Here is a 21,088-nt window from a genome sequence, read left to right as displayed (position 1 = left end):
CTTGCTGGAAAAAATTTAAGTTGGATCTATACATCACATCCTGGTATGCCAGTATACATTCCAAATGGATCAAAGATTTACAAGTAAAGAAAATGAAACCTAAAACACTACAGTTAAGTCCTGGGAGAATTAGTTTATAACCTCATCAGTGGAGTGGGGATACAAAATTTAGAAGCCATAAAAGAATTTGGTTACATAAAAATGCAAAATTTCTATATAGTAAAAATTACCATAAGCAAAGTCAGAAAACAAATGACAGTTCATATCATACTCTTATTCTAATTTTTCTAATATAGAGAGTTCCTACAAGTTGATTTTTAAAAAATAGCTAAATGGTAGGGTAAGACTAGATAGTTCACTTAGAAAATACAGATGCCTCTTAATTTGATGAACAAATCTTCAACTTCATTTATTTAAGAGAAATGGACATTAAAATTACCATGTCAGACTGTTTTGTACCTTTTAGTATGGGGGAGAAAAAGGAAATTTGTACTATTTTAACAAGGATGTAGGGAATAAGTACTCCTATTCACTCCTGGGAAGGGTATAAATTAGCACAACTTTTGCTGTGTTTTTTAAACTTTTTTGACTGACCCAGAGCAAGTTCTTTTTATGTTATAACCCAGTTTACTCACACATGTAGAACTGAAACAAGTTTCAAAAAAAGAATACTTACCATATTCCATATGATGTTCTGATATTTTCTGTTTTTCTCTTTTCTATCTCTTTCTTGTTTTGTCTTCTAATGCTGATTGTAAGCCACTAAATATATTTCTCTAGGTTGCTAGGGGAGAAAACTACAGTTTGGAAAACAGTGCTCCGTTGAATATATGTTGGCAATGTTTTGTATCCTCCTGGTGCCCCACCTCATATCCTTTGACCCATGTATGTACTCCAACCATTGCTGCAGCATCCAGCTGCACACAGATGTAATCTGACAGCACTTTCCCTCAGCCACATCACACGTATTTCTCACTTTCTGTCCTGAGGCTTCACTGCTGTTCTACCCAGGGTACCTACAGCTCTTCAAACCTGGAAGTGAAAGGGAATTAATATCCCAGGGGACAAACCTTGACCAATGGGAGATTGGTCAGTGATTAACCAGTGATTAAATGTTTCCCTGATCTATCCCTTGGGTGAATAATTCAAATTGTATTCTCTGTGGCTCTTCAGAGGGCCCCCAACAAGATTGATCCCCAGTTGCTTACAATAGCAAATGCTATATCATTGTTTCTCAAACTTAAATGTATACACACAACACTCCAGGACTGGGTATTCCCTGGTGGTGGTCCAGTGGTTAGGACTCAGTGCTTCCACTGCAGGGGGCACAGGGTTCAATCCCCGGTTGGGGAACTAAGATCCCGCATGCCGTGTGGTATGGCAAAAACAAAAAACACTTCAGGATCTTGGTTGAATGTAGGTTCTAATTCAGTAAATCAGAGGCGGAGCCTGAGATTCTACACTTCTAACAAGCTCTAGGTAATGGTAGCTGCGGATCACACTTTGAGTAGCAAGGAGCTGGAAAACATACCCTTCCACTGGCTTTCCCTCCTTCCCTGTTTCACTCTTGGGTCATCTTGGGATCACTTACGTACAAGCCTATTTCTCAGGCTCAGTTATTAGGCAGAACCCAGGATAAGACAAGTAGTATTGACCCAGCAATTTTATTTCTAGGAATTTATCCTATAGATATATTCACATATGTGTGAAATAATGTTATCTACAAGGTCATTCATTACAACACTGTAATAACAAAAACTGGAAAGAAATAAACATCTACAAGTAGAGGACTGGTTGTATGACTTCTGATATATCCATATTATGGGCTATTCCATAGCTATTAAAACAATAATAAGGCTCTTTATATTGTGATAAGAAAAATATTCAAGGTATATGCTAAGTATAAAAGGTAAAGTACAGAGTACTGTGCATATTAATGCCTCCATTTGAGTAAAATAAGGGGAAAATTACTTTTTTTGTTTGTATATGCATAAAATAACTCTGGAAAAATACAGAAAATAAATAATATTGATTGGGACAAGGGAAAATAGGTGGCCAGGGACAGAAAGGAGTGGGTGACTTTTCTTAGTAATGCCTTTTATATAGTTTTGAAATTTGAACCATGTGTTAACTATTGAATTTAAAATTTTATGTGTTTTTATATACGGAATCTAAAATAAAAAATTTTTAATGGTTCTGAAGAACCTAGGGGCAGGACAGGAATAAAGACGCAGACATAAAGAATGGACTTGAGGACACGGGGAGGGGGAAGGGTAAGCTGGGATGAAGTGAGAGAGTGGCATGGACATATATACACTACCAAATGTAAAATAGCTAGCTAGTGGGAAGCAGCCGCATAGCACAGGGACATCAGCTCCCTGCTTTGTGTCCACCTAGAAGGGTGGGATAGGGAGGGTGGGAGGGAGACACAAGAAGGAGAAGATATGGGAATATATGTATACGTATAGCTGATTCACTTTGTTATACAGCAGAAACTAACACACCATTGTAAAGCAATTATACTCCAATAAAGATGTTAAAAAAATAAAATAAAATTTTATGTGTTTGATCTAGAAGTATATTACATTTTCTTCCTTCTTTGAACCTTAAGCTACTCTTAACATTTAATGTTATCATATATTCAGATCAGTATGGAATTAAGATCACATACCATCTGTTATCATTATGTCCATGTTTTAGTTTTCCAATAGATTTCAAGCTAAATTATGACAGCTATACATCTGTATTTTTTAAAAGATATTGCTTGTAAGCTGGCCATTTGCTGTTTGAGGAGAGACAGGTTGATTGGCAATTCTACTGAGTTATTGCTTTTATGATTTTCTTCCTGAGCTTAAATAAAGTTAATAATACCCAAAAAAAAAAAAGATATTGCTGTCAGAGCACATAACATTATGTTTATAGTAAGCACTTTGTAGATACCTGCCAAGATATTTGAATACTCTACATTTGTCACTAATACCAGAACAATGCCTATTAGTAGAGCAAATTGGGTTTATTGCCTAAAACTCTTAGTAACTGCACAGTTACTCAGGAAGTTACCAGAGGAGGAAAGGATAATGGTAAATTATAGTAAAAATGTAAAAAAACTTTTTAAAGACTCAAATTATAGCAAAGTATGATTTTTTTACTCAAATAAATAAAGCAGGGGAAGTATAGAATACTTTTCAGAAGAATTCTTGGTAAATGGGTAAAATTTTTAAAGTTTTGATGTTCAAGGATTAAACTTAATTTAGCTTATGAATTCATTTACAAACTCTCAGTCTCTGTTGATGCTCAGAGATCAACAGATGTGTCTACTGTGACTCAGTTCTGTACTAGGACCTGTGGTTACAACGGTGAGCCAAAACAGACATGGTTTCACATGCAGTAAACATACAGCCTAGTGAGAGAGATGGGTATTAATCAAGTAGTTATTTCATGATTGAATAATTACAAATGAAGTAAGTGCTCTAAAGAGAAGGGACAGGCTCTCTGATGGCATGTGTAAAAGGAATCTGAAGTAGGTATAGAGATCAGGGAAGACTCTGCTTGAGGATCAAGCACTGTCATTTCCAGATTTACTAGTTATTTATTGCTGTGTAACAAACCACCCCAAAACTAAGTTGCTTTAAACTAAAATTTATTCTCTGTGGATTTACTGGGTGATTCTTCTGCTTATCTTGCCTGAGCTTAGTCCTGCAGCTGCTTTCAGCTGGTGGCTAAGTTGGAGGCTGGGCCTCCCACTCCCTGTGTACTTTCTTACCAGGCTTCTTCATGGCTTCATGGTCCCAGAACCAAGAGGGTAAAGATAGAGGCTGCAAGGCTACTTGAGGCCTATGCTCTGAAACTTGCACAATACCACTGCTTGTGCAAGCAAGTGAACAGGCCAGTTTAGATTCAAGGGATGAGGAAATAGAGTCCACCTCTTGATGAATTGAGCTACACAGAATTTGTGGCCATTTTTTTCAATCTACTACAATCGATCAGATAACTATTTATTCAATAAATCATTATTTCCTAAGGATCGTTTTAAGAGTTAGAAATCAAACATGAATAAAATATAGTAATTTTAAGTTGCCATTTTTTCCTTTTCCTTAGAGCACATGGTATTTGTGAATTGTCATTTCATTTTTATTTATTTATTTATTTATTTATTTTTTTGTGGTACGTGGGCCTCTCACTGTTGTGGCCTCTCCCATTGCGGAGCACAGGCTCCGGATGCGCAGGCTCAGCGGCCATGGCTCACGGGCCTAGCCGCTCCGCGGCATGTGGGATCTTCCCGGACCGGGGCACGAACCCGTGTCCCCTGCATCAGCAGGCGGACTCTCAACCACTGCGCCACCAGGGAAGCCCTGTCATTTCATTTTTTATAGAGATCGGTATTCGTGAACATTTTTTCCTATGGTATAAAAATGAATCATTATTAAATAAATAATATAATATAAAAAGAAGAGTCTTACCTAATTAGAAAGGAAGAAAAAGTCACTGGGGATTATAAGTCAATTTTAGCCTTTCTAAATTTGTAATAACATGTATTTTATAGTCAGAAAAGAATTAAGGCTATGTCAGTGTAGCCATGCAGTTATGAATGATATCTATAAGCACAAAAATTAATTCAGTAGTGAAAAATCTCAGGGAAGTCAAGCTTTTCTTTGTAGTTATAACTTTGCTCTCATGTTTGTTTTAGCTGTCTTTTAAAGGTGATTTGTTTCCAGCTCAAAGTTTGCCCTTTGGGATAATTTTGAATGAATTAATAAATATGTAAAGCTAATGACAAAGATATTAGCTACCTGGAATTTTGGTTTTTGCAGGCAGTGTCACAAGAAAACAAAAGTATTTAATTTGCTTGGAAAGTTATTTTTATGAGCAGTAATCTAACTTTTTTCCCCAATATTTTCAAAATTATAAGAATGATAAGAATGCTGCTTTTCTTCTGATGGAAAGTGACAGGCTAATCATCAGTTTACCCAGAGTGAAGTGGACAGAAGCAGCACTGACCATGGCATCTCAGCTTCAAGAAGAATGTATTGCATTTATTATAGAAAACTTCTCCAAGATCATTCAAAGTGAAAATTTTGCTCTCCTCTTACAGGTACTGCATCTAAAATTATATCCTATATTTAGTCTCATCTTTGTGTTCTGATTATAATTATGTAAGTTTTCAAATTCAGGTTGCCTTTGATTAAATTAGTATGACTTAAATAAATTCCATAGCAGATGGCATGTTTGCATAGCATTTAGGGCAGTGATGGACAGGATTTTTGTCTCATAAGATAATGAAGGGAGGAGGGGACAGGTTGAGTGCCCTGGCAAGGCACAGTGTAACTCTGGCAACTCCAGCCCTCAATCGGCATAAGCCATATTTTAGAAATTGAAGTCATAAAGATATTGTTTTGGTCAGTAATACAATTATGGTTCATGCAAAATTCTCTGTCTTACTGGGACCCACTTTCTCTAAATTTAGTTACTTAATAAAGAACTTTTATAACTTATTTCTAGGCTCTGTTTTAGGACTATTTTGGCTATTAAGAACTGTGTGTGTGTGCCGATATTTTTAACAGAGGAAAGGGATTAGTATAATATTTATTATTATAATGATAATAATTATTATTATTAACAGAGGAAATAAGATTTCTGATTGACTTCATATAGCCAGTTATGATGAATGGTCTGCTGTTATGCCAGACTTTCACATTTCTTACACATTTACATATATTCCTATTAAATATCAATTTCTGTGTTCTATAGTCACAAGCAATGAGTAGCACATCTGATCTGCTGGACAAAATTTTAAAAGCAATTGAAGAAAACATTACCACGGAGAATAGTTGCTCTCTTCTTACAGCTCTGGACACGTTACTGAACTCTGACAGTACAAAGGAAATGGTATTTGATGTAATAAAATTCATTAAAATGATAGAATAAACTGTTTTAAGATTTTTAAATATATACACGAATGATAGAATATTTAAACTGTTTTAAGATTTTTAAATATATACACGTTTTAAATGTTGCATGGTTCATTGAAACTAAGTGTTTGATACCTGGAGGTTGGTTACAGTCTCTACTTCTGTGTATATTTGGAATTTTTCATAATACAAAATTTTAAAAATTTCATTTACCTCCAAATACACTACTTATTATAAAAGTTTAGAATTTGGAAGTTTGGCTGGCTAATTCTAAACATAGTTTGGTACTTAGCAATATTAATTGGTACAGCATAAGTTTAGTATTTCTCCCCAGTCACTACATTAAATTTCCTAAATATAAAACTTAAAGAATTTTAAAGAATGTTTTACAGTTTTAATCATCAGTGTCTTTTAATTTTATAATATGTTCTTAATTTTTGTCTTAAGAAAAAAATCATTTAAAATTGGATTGAGAAAAAGCAAAATTAAAATATATCTTATTTTTAAATGCAATTAATCAATGGTAATTAATAAGCTAATTGCAAATTATTGACATTTTTTATTTGTTCAACAAGAATGACAAAAAATTTCATCATATTTATTATTACTGCATAGAGTATTTGACCTTGTAATGTCATAGCTGATTTGAAAAGGCTGTGGAAGGTTTTTACGTAAAGGCCATTGGTGGTTTAAAACAGTGTTTGGTTAAAAGGATAATGCTGAAAGGATAAGGTTCATGTTCACTATAAAATTCTGTTGTTAAAGAGCAAGGCTTCATAAATAACTTGTACCCGACGATCTTAAAAATCTAAGTGATGACATCATTGATCTAGCTTAGGAGTAAGTAGATTCGGAAGGGAATAATGACTGGTTGCTATGACAATGTGGCTCTGACCAGCTGCTGATTTGTTGCTTGAACACAGGGTTTTACGTGCAAGATCCAGGCTCTGCGTGATAAGCTGTGGATCTTCCTGGTTCAGTCTTTCTATGCTGTTCGTCACACAGAAAGCTGGAAGCTGATGAGCACAGATGATCAACAGAAAATCCAAGCAGGTATATTAGCCTTGAGATTTTTTATTCTTATAATTGTGACAAGAGATATTTTAAAGGGATTCTAATAAGTGATAGGATTAACGTTTGTTTGCTTCTGTTTGCTTGCTAATTGAAACTGGTGCTGGTATGTTTAGGCAGTTTTAATAAATCATGCTTTTTTTCTGTCCTTAGAAAATGAAACTCATTTCCTTATATATACATATATAATTCTACTTTATCTTAGCAACTTTATATTCTAGCCAAATTTGCTTAAAAGCATTCTTTTAGATAGATTTAGAAGTATAGGAAAATGTAACCCATATAGAATAGATTACCAAACATACTTTCTCTCCCTTTTAAAATATATTTTTCCATAAAGCTTTCCCATCTTTTGCATAAGATACTCTTTCTTGTGGTTTTGCCTAGATTAGATGGCTTTATTCCATGATCGATTGGTTCAGTGATACGATGTGTGCTATTGCGGAGTGTCCCTCAGGAGCCGCACAGTGCTCTTTGACATTTAATAGGTACCATTTGAAATATTAGCATTAAACAAAAGATTTATACTGCTCAGAATGTGTGTTTGTTTCAAAAATGTTAAAATAAAAAATTGAGGGTGTGGAACTAAAAATGGCTTCATCACTATTTTTGGGTTAAAGCAGGTACCTTAGGAAAAATATTGACAGATTCAGTAAGTATACTTTTAAAAACATTTTAAATTGAGACTATATTTTATGAAGCAATATTTCTGTCCTATAAAACATGGAGACCATATGTGATATAATATATTCTTGATAGTACATGGATATGTTAAATTCTTTAATGATTTAATCAAAATATGATTTGCTCTGTCTTGCATTAAAAGCATAACACGATGGTGTAGCCAGATGTGATCTCAAGAGCACTTTTCAAAGAAATTCCAACAAAATAATAAAACAACAAAATCCATGAAACAACAAAAGTCATGAGAAGGTCTTTAGAAATTGGAATTTTTTTCCTTGTGACTATTTCTGTACTGATTTTTAGATGACAGTTCATCTGTACTATACAGTGTAAAAAACTAAGATCAGCATTCCATGAGTAGGTGTCATTCAACTCTCTTCTGATTGGGAGTAAAGTTTGCTCTTCTCCATTTTTAGAGGATATCATAGTTAAGTTGGGTCCCGAACAATGTTCTTTATCTTAATTCTTCAAAGTGCTAATTTAAAATACATGTAGGGGCTTCCCAGGTGGCACAGTGGTTGAGAGTCCGCCTGCCGATGCAGGGGACATGGGTTCGTGCCCCGGTCCGGGAGGATCAATCCCACATGCCGCGGAGCGGCTGGGCCCGTGAGCCACGGCCACTGGGCCTGCGCGTCCGGAGCCTGTGCTCCGCAGCGGGAGAGGCCACAACAGTGAGAGGCCCGCGTACCGCAAAAAATAAATAAATTAATTAAATAAAATACATGTAAATACATACATATATATACACATATCTAAAACAAAATATTATTGGTAATCCAACTAATTGTCAAAAAGAACTTTTCAATCTATTACATTCTATCTGTGTAAAAATAATTTTTAAAATCTTAAGTATGTTGAATTATAATGAGTCCTGACTTATGCATAATTATTGCATTGGGAAATCCCAGATAAAGGAGTAATTCTAGGTTGTCTTTGTTATAACATTTCTTACGTTCTAGTTTGAGTTACTGATCTTTGGGAGAAATCTTGTATTAATTTCCACCTGTATATTTTTGTGCAGTCATTTGCTAACCACAAACCAATCCTTGTAATGCTATTTCTAGGATCCTGCTTTGTCTTATAACATAGTTCCTATAGAATAGAAATAGTCGAAGGTGCATGGTAGGGTTACAGATAATTTGATGTATTTTTCATCAGCTGTTTTAATAAAAATAAAATAAATTTTGGAAAATATATGTATATATTTCTTCAAAATATATTTTAAAGCTACATAACCTTCAAAGGGAACAAATACATTAGCTAAACTATATTTATGGCTCTCATACCATTATTCCTATATATTTCCCTGACGTCATTTAAATTCTTATTTGAAGAACATAAACCGAGTTCCCCAATAATTCCCATATAAACCTAATCTATAAAATGAATATTTTATGTAATTCTAAAAAGAATGATATAGGTTTAAGGATTGTCTCTTGTTTTATTTTCAACAAAACCTTACCTTTTTTCTCTTTACTCCTTCCTCAGGACATACCTGCAAAATCAGAAAAATTTTAAGAGTATTTTAATATTTTTTAGGATAGAAATTTTCTCCCATTGAATAGTTTATAAAATATTACATCTCCAAATATCTCAATATTACATTTCAAAAACTCTGTAATTTTTTGAAATTTGGAAAACTAGCTAAAAAGGTTATCTCTAAAATTTCAAGCTTGAGAAAATTCTAAGTTTTTATAAATGTATAAATCTTCTCTGTGAGACTGTACATTTCTAATTCATTAATTTTAATAACATAAAATCCATAGGGACAAGAAAATAAGATTCAAAATGAAGTTCTTTAAGAAAAATTCTAAAATAGGGAATTATTTATGTGTGCTAGATTGGTTTCAACTTTTTAAAAGTTATTTCCATCAAAATGTAATCTTTTTCTGCTAATATACTATTTTCCCTCTACTTCTATGGTAATAATAGTGCTTCCTGTAAAATTAGATTGCTTTTTTTTTCCCTACAGCTGCATTTGACAAAGGTGATGACCGAAGACTTGGCAAAAAGCCTATATTCAGCAGCTCTCAGGTAAACTTTTACAATTTTACAGGCCCAGATGAAACAAGATAACAAGTAATTTAAATTTTATCATTTTATATTTCAGAATAATTTTTAAAAATCTATTCTTTCATTAACTAAAGCTGTTTCTGGATGGAAATAATTTTGAGTCTCGTTTTTAATCAAGTGAACATTTTGTAAATTTTTAAATGATATGCATTTTTTTATATCCAGCTGGTATGGGAAGTGAAATATTGTCTACCATTTTTATTTCCTTGAAAACCTTTTTGGCAACTAGCATGTTGGAACTATTCCAGATCAGAAATTGTCTAGAATTCTAGATCTAGTTCCATGTCTGTTTTTCTAATTAACCTACTTTTTACAAAAGAAGATTTTAGTTGTCCCAGTTTTCTCTATACTAAGATTTTAATCCACATAATAGATTTTTGGTGTGAAAAAGACAGTTAATACCAAGAGTACAGTTGTGTTCACTTTAAAAGTTACTTGGTGTACTTATATGAGTTAACTAAAAATAGTCAAACTCTTAAAAACTAAGTAGAGTGGTGGCTGCCAGGGGCTGGGGAGATAAGGAGAAGGGGAATAATTGTTCAATGGGGATAGAGTTTCAGTTTTGCAAGATGAGACCGTTCTAGATATCTGTTGCACAACAAGGCGCATATAGTCAACCTGACTGTACTGCCCACTTAAAAATGGTTAAGATGGTAAATTTTATGTTATTTTGTAGTGCGCACACACACACACACACACAACACACACGTTACTTGGTATATTCATTATAACATGAAATACATTTTTCTTCCCCTAAAATGTTATTAATGATAATTAGAGTTCCAATCTAGCTAACTTAAAAATGGTCACTTAATACATTTGAAGCATAAAATTATACTAACCTAGGCACACATTACAGTGATATGGAGACATACACTGAGAGTTCCAGTTTGGAATGCAAAGAATATATTGCCCTTGCAAGAGTGGAATTGGGAATCTTCCTTATCAGCCAGTAGATAGGAACTCACACAACTCCAAGCCACAACCAAGAGCTCTGATGGCTTGAGGCAGAGGTCAAGCTCTAAATGTCTTGGGTGAGAAACTGTGAGACGCTGGAGTTTTTTGCTAGTAAACCTCCTAGGACTATTTCCCTAAGTGTGTTCCATAATATACTAGCTTCATCATATGTTCTACCTAAGAACATCTAGCGTCAACTAAGGTTGAGAATTGCTACACACCATAGCTCCTCTTAGACACTAACGATGCACATCAGCACCTAAAAGCTCTGAGAAACACTACAGTAAAGAACACTTTTGAATTTTGTTTTCCCCAAGATTTCCTCAAATTTTATAACCATGGAACACCACTAGACTCCCTCTTGACCCCTTTTAAGCATGTTGTACAGTTCCACAGAACATATGTTAGCAAATGGCACCTTAGAACACTTTTTCTATGTACTATGTTCCCTTTCACCCTATGTGTTTGTGTGTGTATGTGTGTGTGTGTGTGTGTGTGTTTTAAGGCCACCATGATTTAGCCTACCTGCCTTTCTTTCCCCTGTTCTATCTACTAACTGCTATCAACCAGGCTTTTCCTCCTTCCTTGCCTTACAGCAAAACAAAATCTCATTTCCCTTCCTCAGTTCCTGACTTTCAGGTTGTCCAAGGGTTTATACTGTTAACCACAATGGGAAGGAAACAGGCTAATATGTTTTCCTTAGAAAGGCAGCATTGTACTGAAATGGGTGCTGGACATAAAATCGTAAGAGTTCAGATCTTGACTTTATTATCTTTGTCATCTGTGAGTCTCTGTTTGCTTATCTGTAGAATGGAGTAATAAAACCTAGCCGGGATTATTGTGAAAATTAAGTGAGATAATTTATGTGCAATTGTCTAGTATGTAGTAAGTCCTCAATAACTGTGGTATGAATAAGTGTGTCTTCCAAAATGAGATGAGATCTTTTAGAGGTGGGAGAAAGTTGATGAGATAAAATAGAAACGTTTAAGAAGAGTGCTGGTACCAAAATACTTAAGACTAAAATTATACGATGTCTGGGATTTGCTTCAAAATAAAATGGTGGTAGTTATATATGAAACAGAATTGGCCAAGAGGTGATAGTTGTTAAAGCTGGGTAGTAGGTATGTGGGGATTCATGATACTGTTCTGTCTTCTTTGATTATGTTTAAATTTTTCTATAATAAAAAGTAAAACAAAATAATACCAACAAAAAGGAATAGTACTAGACCTGAAAGTGTGTCCAAGAGGAATGCTTTATTTTATTTTTTATTTTTGGCTGCGTTGGGTCTTTGTTGCTGCGCACAGGCTTTCTCTAGTTGCGGTGAGCGGGGCTACTGTTTGTTGTGGTGTGCGGGCTTCTCATTGCATTGGCTTCTCTTGTTGCAGAGCATGGGCTCTAGGTGCGCACGCTTCAGTAGTTGCAGCACATGGGCTCAGTAGTTGTGGCTAGTGGGCTCTAGGGCTCACGGGCTTCAGTAGTTGTGGCTTGTGGGCTCTAGAGCACAGGCTCAGTAGCTGTGGTACACAGGCTTAGTTGTTCCACCCCATGTGGGATCTTACCGGACCAGGGATCAAACCCATGTCCCCTACATTAGCAGGCAGATTCTTAACCACTGTGCCACCAGGGAAGTCCCAAGAGGAGGGCTTTAGAGTGTTACTCTTTTTTCTTTATCTTTGTCAATAGCATGTGGTGACCATTCCCAACTGGTCAGTTGTATATAAGAAACATACATAAACTTTGTAGATGTAAGTCATAGATTGCCTAAAAATGCATATACGTTGAATCCTCACCATGGTATACTATGTTAATGTGAAATTTCTAAAGGGGTAGAGCACCCCATATACTACATAGATCTCACCCATAGCATGATGCTTTAAAGTAGATAGATTCAAGGATAGAGTGAATTAAGAAGGATTAGTTTTAAGGGTGGGAAGAGGTCTAACATCAGAGTCTTCCTGGTTTTAGGTATTAAAAATAGAGAAATGGTTTTTTTGTTTGCCTGTTTGTTTTTGCGGTATGTGGGCCTCTCACTGTCGTGGCCTCTCCCGTTGCGGAGCACAGGCTCCGGACGCGCAGGCTCAGCGGCCATGGCTCACGGGCCCAGCCGCTCCACGGCATGTGGGATCTTCCCGGACCAGGGCACGAACCCGTGTCCCCTGCATCGGCAGGTGGACTCTCAACCACTGCGCCACCAGGGAAGCCGAGAAATGTTATTTTTTTTGAGCTAAGATTTGATCTAGCCTATTTGGACCTAGCCTATTTGAACTTTATAAGTATTACAGAGAATCCTAGTACACAGCACTGAATGGGACCAGTCTCCACCCCTAGACATGAGTAATCTGAGGCCCAGAGATATTAGTAATGATTTCTTAAATATCCTATCTTCTATTCTTCAGTTAAAAGCAAAGCTAGAACAAGAATCTAATGATTCCTTTATTATTATACCTTGCTTTTGCTAAACTTAACTAGGTTATTTATTATGTATATACATATGTATGTGTGAATATAGACACACACATATTTATGTTATTTTTATCTTAGACAAATTTTAATTGTAATTAGAAGCTTTCATATTTAGAAATAACTAGACCTTGAACTGTATATCAATATGTGCTCAGATTTGATAGCCATCATCACATGTTCTTGAGTACCCAGTATGTGATGGGCATGGTGCTAAGGGATACAAAGATGAAGACAACACAGACGCTGTCTCATACAGCTTCCAAAAGGGAGTATTTATATAACAAATGGCAATATATTCTTAAAAATTTATTCTGTAATTCCTACCAGTTTTTAAAATTTTGTTATTCCCTTCCATACAACGTTGTTCTAAGCAAAATTATAAAGTAGGTGCATTGTCTTTAGTGCCCTTCTACTTTCCCCTTTTTATCTATTTCACCTGTTTTTAGGACCCCTTTTCCTTTCTCCAGACAACCAGTACTGTATTACTATGTTGTGGTTTGTTTTTTTTTTTTCTCAAAAACCAAACTTTTCAGGGACTTCCCTGGTGGTCCAGTGGTTAACACTTCGTGCTTCCAATGTAGGGGGCATGGGGTCGATCCCTGGTCAGGGAATAAGATCTCACGTGCCATGCTGCACAGCCAAAAAAATAAAAAAAGAAAACTTTTCAGGTGTAATGTGTTCTTTCCCAGGGGCTTCCCCCTCCCCACCCCCCCACCACCGCCCTTGCTTCCAGAGGATTAAATATTTAGTGATAAAATTTCTGGAATTTGGGATAGGATTGAAGAGAGAATTTTTGGTGAAAATCATTAACATACAGATGATTACCTGCTTAAAGCAGTAAATCCTGAGCTCAAGTCCTAGTTCAATCCCTTATCAGCATGTGGCCTTGGGTTACATACCTGCTTTAATCCCCAGTTTCTTGTTGAAGAAATGGAGATAACAACAGGAGCTGTCTCATAGAATTGTTGTGAGGATTAAGTGAGATGATACATGAAAAGCATCTGAGCACAGAACCTGGGAGTGGGCCCTCGAAAAATGTTGGATATTGCTATCATTCACCCAAGGCATCCTGACACCATTAAGTATTCATCTCTACCATAACTTCATAAAGTTAAATAGTATGCCTCTTAAAGTAGAATTTCCTGTTAATTTTGTATGTTTTATTTCAGATTTGATTAAGGTAATGTGATCAAAGACACATTCAAATGACCCCAGATCATTCAAGTTTTAAGTGGCCCTAAATCATAATCTGAATTTTGCTGCTTTTTCCTCTTTGAAAAACTGGCTATTGAAACATAAAGTATTATGTCCAAGACTTCAGTCAAGTTACAGAGTATTTTTTTTCTTCTTTGTAGCAAAGGAGACAAGTTTCTGACCCTGGTGCTATAAAAAACAAATCTTGGAGAGAAAGTAACAAGAAAGAGTATTGGAGTTGTCCCTCTACGAATCAAAAGATGAAATCTGATGGATTAGGAGCGTCTGGACATTCATCAAGTACTAATAGAAATTCTATAAATAAAACTTTGAAGCATGATGATTTAAAGGAAAAGGATGGTACAAAAACCGCATCCAAGAGTACAAAAGAATTAAAAACTGTGGGAAAAAATGTTTCTGGAAAGCCCAAACCTATAATAAAGCCCAAAACAGAAAACGGTGATAATGCAAAGTCAGCAAACATGTCACCTAGACAAGTTGTGGAAAGATCAGCAGCAGCAGCAGCAAATGGACAGAAAAATTCAGTAAATGGAAAAGGAGTGAGAAATCAGGAAGGTCAAATTACAGGTGCCAGACCCAAGGTACTCACTGGGAACTTAAACGTGCATGCCAAAGCAAAGCCTTTGAAGAAAGTGACAGGCAAAGATTCTCCATGCCTCAGGATTTCAGGGCCCTCCAGCAGATCTACAAATTCAAGTATGGAATTACTGACTTCCACTGACTGTCTGGATGAACCAAAAGAAAATGGGTCAATAAAAGAGAAGCCTTCTGGTCATAAATTTTCCCTTTGTGACTCTCCAGGACAGACTGTGAAAAACAGTGTAGAAAGTATCAAAACTTCCACTGTAGGTGGGTTTTAACACTCTAATTTTTAATAGCTATTGAGGAGCTTTTTAGGAACAGTTAAAGTTCCTAGAAAAAAATGAACCTATGTTTCGACTTTTATTTAGTTTCAAATGCAAAGAGATTTTAGTAACATATATTCATGCAAACTGAGAAAAAACAGTTTTTCTCACCGTAACATTTAATTTTGTATATAGTGTATGACCAGTGAATTTATACATACTTATTACTTATTTATTCCTCAATCTCATGGCTCACTCTTCTTAATTTATAGCAGTAAAATCTCGACCTGTTTCAAAAGTTACCAATGGAACTTCCAATAAAAAAAGCATTCATGAACAAGAAACTAATATAAATAACAGGTAAGCATTCATTGTTTTACCTAGACATTAGCTTTCTCTGGAAGTTAATTATATACTAACTTCTAGCTAAATATTGTTAAAATATCTTTCCTTTGTTAGAAAATTTAGTATATTTACATAATGATACTTAAAAACTTTTCTTATTTATTATGTAAAATGACGATTGATACAAAATTGTAGAAGAATAATTTATACTTGTGGTACCTTATTATGCATTGCTTTACCATAGTTGATCTACAGTTTTATAAACTTAAACACTTAAGAACCTATGGTTTTTTCTATTTTCAGAAAAGAGATATATTTTTTATTTCTTTGAGAAAAAATACTTTTTTTGTTTTTTTTTAATTGAAGTATAGTTGATTTACAGTATTGTGAAAAATATATTTCATGTATGGGTCTTTTAAAAAATTATGTTTTGGAATCTCAGTGTAATACTGAACGCAAATAATTTTTCTTAGTGTGCTAAAGAAGGTCACCAGCAAAGGATACAGTGATCCAGTACCACAGGCAATTTTAAAGAAAAGAGGAAATGGCAATGGATGTGGTACAGCTCAGCAGAGGACAAAGAATGCCACAGTTAATCTTGCTAAAACTCAAGGTAAAGTTGAAATACTCCCAGGTATTACTTCCTTGTTTAAATTGAATAAGCAGAACTCTGATTCTGGAACTTTAGCAACAAATAAGCAAAGTATAACGTGGTTTCACTCATTTTACATTCATTTCATATTTTAGAGATGAGATTTTATTCTTCCACTTTTCAGACAAGTATTTTGGTGTTTTGGGGTGTGAGTTTAGTTTTTATTTTCTTTTGTGAAAAAAATAATTAAGGAAGTCACTAGGTTATCTGCATTTCTGGTCCTTCTGTGTATTATACCTGTGCTTCTTCAAAGTTTCATTGATAAATATAAGAATTCCATCTGCAAAACCAACACTAAAGAGCTCTTTAAAAAGTAATGGTACAATCTAGAGAGCTGTAATACGTAGGGAGGAAGAATTTTCCCTCTGGGCTCTGTGCTATGCCTGTTGTTTTTCCATATTCTAATAAAGAGAAGAATACTGATCAGATTGCATAATTTGCTAATATAATAACTGATTTTAAAAATTAATTTGCTTTATGCATTAAGCATTCACATATGTAAGAGCAGTGTGTAAAATGCTAAAACCAATTTTGAGGTAGGTAATGAATTAATACTGAAAGTAAATTTAAAAGTAAGCCAGAGAAAAGTTATTCATGTTCTAGTGACAGCTAAAAATTAAACATTTAAAAAGATTTGATAATTCTGTTTGACATATTTAAATGCTCAAAATATCATCTCTAGGATTTCAACCATTATAAACAAATGAATTCCCAAAATTAATCCTCTTTCTTTCCAGTTACCAGCTTTAGTTTCAACTGCAGATCTAAGTTGTTAACCCTAATGACCTACAATAATAATGATCTGGCTATGAGAAATAAATTAGCTTTGTTACTGTTTGAGGAAAAAAATTGCAACAATTTCAACATTTCTATTTTGTGTTTTAGCTTGATTCTGCTTTCCAGCTATGTGGAACAGTCTGTTTTTCCCCCTAGAACTTCAAAGGGAAGAAAGACCCTTACTGCTCTTTTGGCATAAGAAAATCAGATTTTTCTACCCCCATATATTTATGCAAATCCAATTCTGGCATAGGATCAATGCTCTTTACTTGAGGAGGAGAGATCCTATTTTAATAATTTTACTTAAGATAACTGGAATACTTCCTCTATATTTGTAATAAATTTTTTTTATTTTATCACATCACTAACGCCTAATTTGTAATTGTCCGTTTGATCATTATGTTACCATTTCATTGTTATCTATTTTATTTCTTCTAAAGGGATTTAAAAACAAATATTGAATTTCACTCACAAACTGGAAGGTATATTTTTGAATTTTCTTTACTTAGGATCCCAAGGAGAGTCACCACATTCAGTAAAATCTTCAGGGTCTTCAAGGCAGTCTGATGAAAATGTGACAAAATTGGACCACAGTGTGACTACAGATAAACAAACACCTAAGAGAAAAACTGTCAAGCAAGGACAAACAACATTGCCTAAGATTAGTGCAAAAATAGTAGCAATGCCTAAAAACCTAAATCAATCTAAGAAAGGTGAAACTTTGAATAATAAGGATTCAAAACAGAAAACACTTCCTGGACAGGTTATATTGAAGACTCAGCCTTCTTCTCTGAGACCTTTAAAAAGTGAACCATCTGTTGTCCAAAAAAGTGTGCTTCGTGATGTATGTGATAATAATAACAAAGGCAATGTTTCTGAACAGAAGCCTCATGAACCTCTAATTAATCTCACAGCCGAAATCAGTGATACAGAAGCATGTCAGTCACCATGCATACTTGACCCACAAAAGCCATTAAACAATCAAGAAAAAGAGAAGTTGGTGTTAGAATGCCAAAATATTTCAAATCTAGATAAATTAATAAAACATGAACTGGAATCAAAACAGATTTGTTCAGATAAAAGTGAAACAAATTTTTCTGGTCACAAAAAAACAGATCAATGCAACACAGTTAAAATACATTGTCATTCTGATGAGAGTGATAATGTAGATCCAGAATTTTATAGCACCACTGCTCTAAAATCCATGATTTCAAATCCAAATGAAAACTCTTTGAACTCTAATCCAGTTTGTGACCTAGATTCAACAAATGTAGAGCAAGTCCATTCAGTGTCAGATAGGGAGAAGCAAGCAGGGAGAAAAGATACAAACAAAAAATTAAACATTAAATGTGTGGAAGATGTTTTACCTTGTGTTCCTGAACAGACAAATGGTACCTTAAATTCTGGTCAAGATGACAGAAAATCTAGAATTCATGTGGAAGAACAGACAGTTCCCCATCAGTTTTCTGATGACTCTGCCATGAATGGAGACAAACATGCTACAGTAGACTCAAATACTTCCTCCAAGTGTTTTTTGGAACAAATACCAGGGAAAAATTCTCCTAAAGACATGGAAACAACAGAAACTCCAGAGAGCCATGAAACTCCAGAAGCTCCATTCATGAGTCACTGGAATTTGAGTACCAGTGTTCTGCATCAGAGAGAGAGTCCTGAATCTGACAGTGGCAGTGCTACAACATCCTCTGATGACATAAAGCCTAGATCTGAAGACTATGATGCTGGAGGGTCTCAGGATGATGATGGGTCAAATGACAGGGGTATTTCTAAATGTGGCACTATGCTGTGCCATGATTTTCTTGGAAGAAGTAGCAGTGACACCAGTACTCCTGAAGAATTAAAAATATATGATAGTAACTTAAGAATTGAAGTGAAAATGAAAAAGCAAAGTAGTAATGATCTTTTCCAAGTTAATTCGACAAGTGATGATGAGATTCCTAGGAAAAGGCCAGAAATTTGGTCTCGATCTACAAGAGTCCACCCTAGGGAAAAAGAAAATATTCCACGAGGCAGTATCCAGTTTGCTCAGGAAGTAGATCAGGTTTCTTCCTCAGCAGATGAAACAGAAGATGAAAGGTCTGAAGCTGAAAATGTTGCAGAAAATTTCTCTACATCTAACCCAGCTCTTCAGCAGTTTCAGGGAATAATTAATTTAGCTTTTGAAGATGCAACTGAAAATGAAAGTCACGAGTTTCGTGCAACTAAAAATTTTAAAAGGTCAGTTTTACTTTCGGTAGATGAATGTGAAGAACTAGGATCTGATGAAGGGGAAGTCCATGCTCCCTTTCAGCCTTCTGTAGATTCGCCTTCACCTTCTGATGTTTTTGATGGTGTTTCTCATGAACATCACGGAAGGGTCTGCTACTCCAGATACTCACAAGGAAGTAAAGGTAGTATTTTAGAATGTAGACAAGAGAAAGCCAATAGTGTATATAAAAACAAAAGCTCTCCCTTGGGTCTTAGTAGCATTGACTCTTCAAGAAAAGATAAACAGAGTGCTTCAGCCACAGAAAAAAAGAGCACAACAGATGTCCTGTCCAGAGGAGGCAGACAGCTTCCTCCAGAAGATAAAAAAGTAAACAGTGGAAGCAATGTGGTTAATGACTTTCAGCCACGCAGCAAACTTTCAGATAGTGATATAAAATCTCAAGAAAGACCATGTCATCTGGAACTTCATCAAAGAGACCCCAATTCTGACATACCAAAGAACAGCTCTACAAAATCTCTGGACTCTTATTGGAGTCAAGTTCTGCCTCCAGAAGGTCAAGTGAAAGAGAGCCATTCTGCAGCTACCAAGAAAGCTAATATTGCTTTATCTGCAGGTAATGTACAGATATAGAAATGCTAAATCCATAAGAAAATGAGTTTATAGAATTTTGAAGTTGTAGGTAGCCCTGAATGTTATATTTTAGTTAGATAGAATAATTACTTAAGCAACAGATTCAAATTTTAAATGAAAACTGAAATTTCTTAATAGAATGAAAATAGCTCGTTACTCTTTATTGTTCACTTAAAATCTTAGTGAAAAATTCATATCTAGTAAAAATTTGGGTGGTTTATTAGAGCTAACCTACTAAGAGATTTTACATGAAAGAATAAAGGGAAAAACTTAGTTTGCTATTATTTAGTTATTTATGTCTAATTTAACATAGGAATTATTGACTATTAGAAATTTTATTATACATTGGATATGATTTATGAACTATGCTAATATATATCTAAGAGGGCTGTGCAATAAGTATAGTAATATGTAACTAAAAGCACTGAACTATTTTAACTAGATTAATTATTAAAATTTATATACATTTTACAGAGATTAAGACTTTCAGGATCACTATAATTCTATTCTAAAATTTTCAAGTAAAAAGATAAATTTCCTAAAAGAGATTATATTTAGAAGCAATGATAATATATGAAAAAATCCCAGGCTTATTTCATATGTATAGATGGTTTCCTGTCTAATTGTTTTGTGTGTTTGTCTTCCTTATTATAGTAATTTGAACCATGACCCACATTTAAAATATGCAATAGTGGCTGACTGAGTAGCTAATGTATACCAGAACTAAGAAAAATACTTATCAGTAGTCCCTGTTCAGCAAAATCACAAGAATAGGGAACTCTTTAAAGTTGTACTTTTTTTTTGTCCTTGCTTGCATCCTCCTTTGCATGTGCAATATATAAGTCTTTAGATAAAGTAAGTCTTTAGATAAAATGTATTTATTCTCCCTTTGAAACTGACTTACCTTAAAAGTCACCATCAAATAACCGCCTCTTATTTTCTCTTTAAATTTCTATTATAGTGAATTAGATACATGTGCGCGTTCTGTTTATGTTTAAATAATTTCTGTTTTCTGTATCACAAGTTTTCAAATTAAACTGGAGAATTATTGTTAGTTGCCTATGTTGATTTTGCTGCTAAACATTACCTTTGAGTTTTTTTTTTCAAACGTAGAAAAAGAAATGCCTCAGAAATCTTGTCAATTTTGTATAAATGTTATTTTTCCCATTCTCTGTTTTTTTTTGGACAATAACTGTTATATTGTGTTAATATTGTTCTACAGAACTCTGAGGGGTACCA

At 34.6% G+C, this 21,088-nt stretch overlaps 1 protein-coding gene across 3 annotated transcripts in view; it reads left to right on the top strand.

Moving 5' to 3' along the window:
- Positions 1 to 21,088, top strand: part of BTBD8 (BTB domain containing 8) — a 107,499-nt gene that overhangs the window by 68,752 nt on the left and 17,659 nt on the right. For all 3 annotated transcript variants that reach the window (XM_060302846.2, XM_030868656.2, XM_060302836.1), the window contains exons 10-17: positions 4,910 to 5,092; positions 5,749 to 5,886; positions 6,833 to 6,962; positions 9,637 to 9,698; positions 14,514 to 15,222; positions 15,491 to 15,578; positions 16,037 to 16,176; positions 17,502 to 19,832. In XM_060302846.2, coding sequence (XP_060158829.1) covers positions 4,910 to 5,092; positions 5,749 to 5,886; positions 6,833 to 6,962; positions 9,637 to 9,698; positions 14,514 to 15,222; positions 15,491 to 15,578; positions 16,037 to 16,176; positions 17,502 to 19,832 — 3,781 coding nt within the window. The remainder of the gene's footprint in view (positions 1 to 4,909; positions 5,093 to 5,748; positions 5,887 to 6,832; positions 6,963 to 9,636; positions 9,699 to 14,513; positions 15,223 to 15,490; positions 15,579 to 16,036; positions 16,177 to 17,501; positions 19,833 to 21,088) is intronic.

The sequence above is a fragment of the Globicephala melas genome, chromosome 1, assembly GCF_963455315.2.
Source record: "Globicephala melas chromosome 1, mGloMel1.2, whole genome shotgun sequence".
NCBI classification, from domain to species: domain Eukaryota; kingdom Metazoa; phylum Chordata; class Mammalia; order Artiodactyla; family Delphinidae; genus Globicephala; species Globicephala melas.
This window is presented reverse-complemented; position numbering and strand designations above follow the sequence as displayed.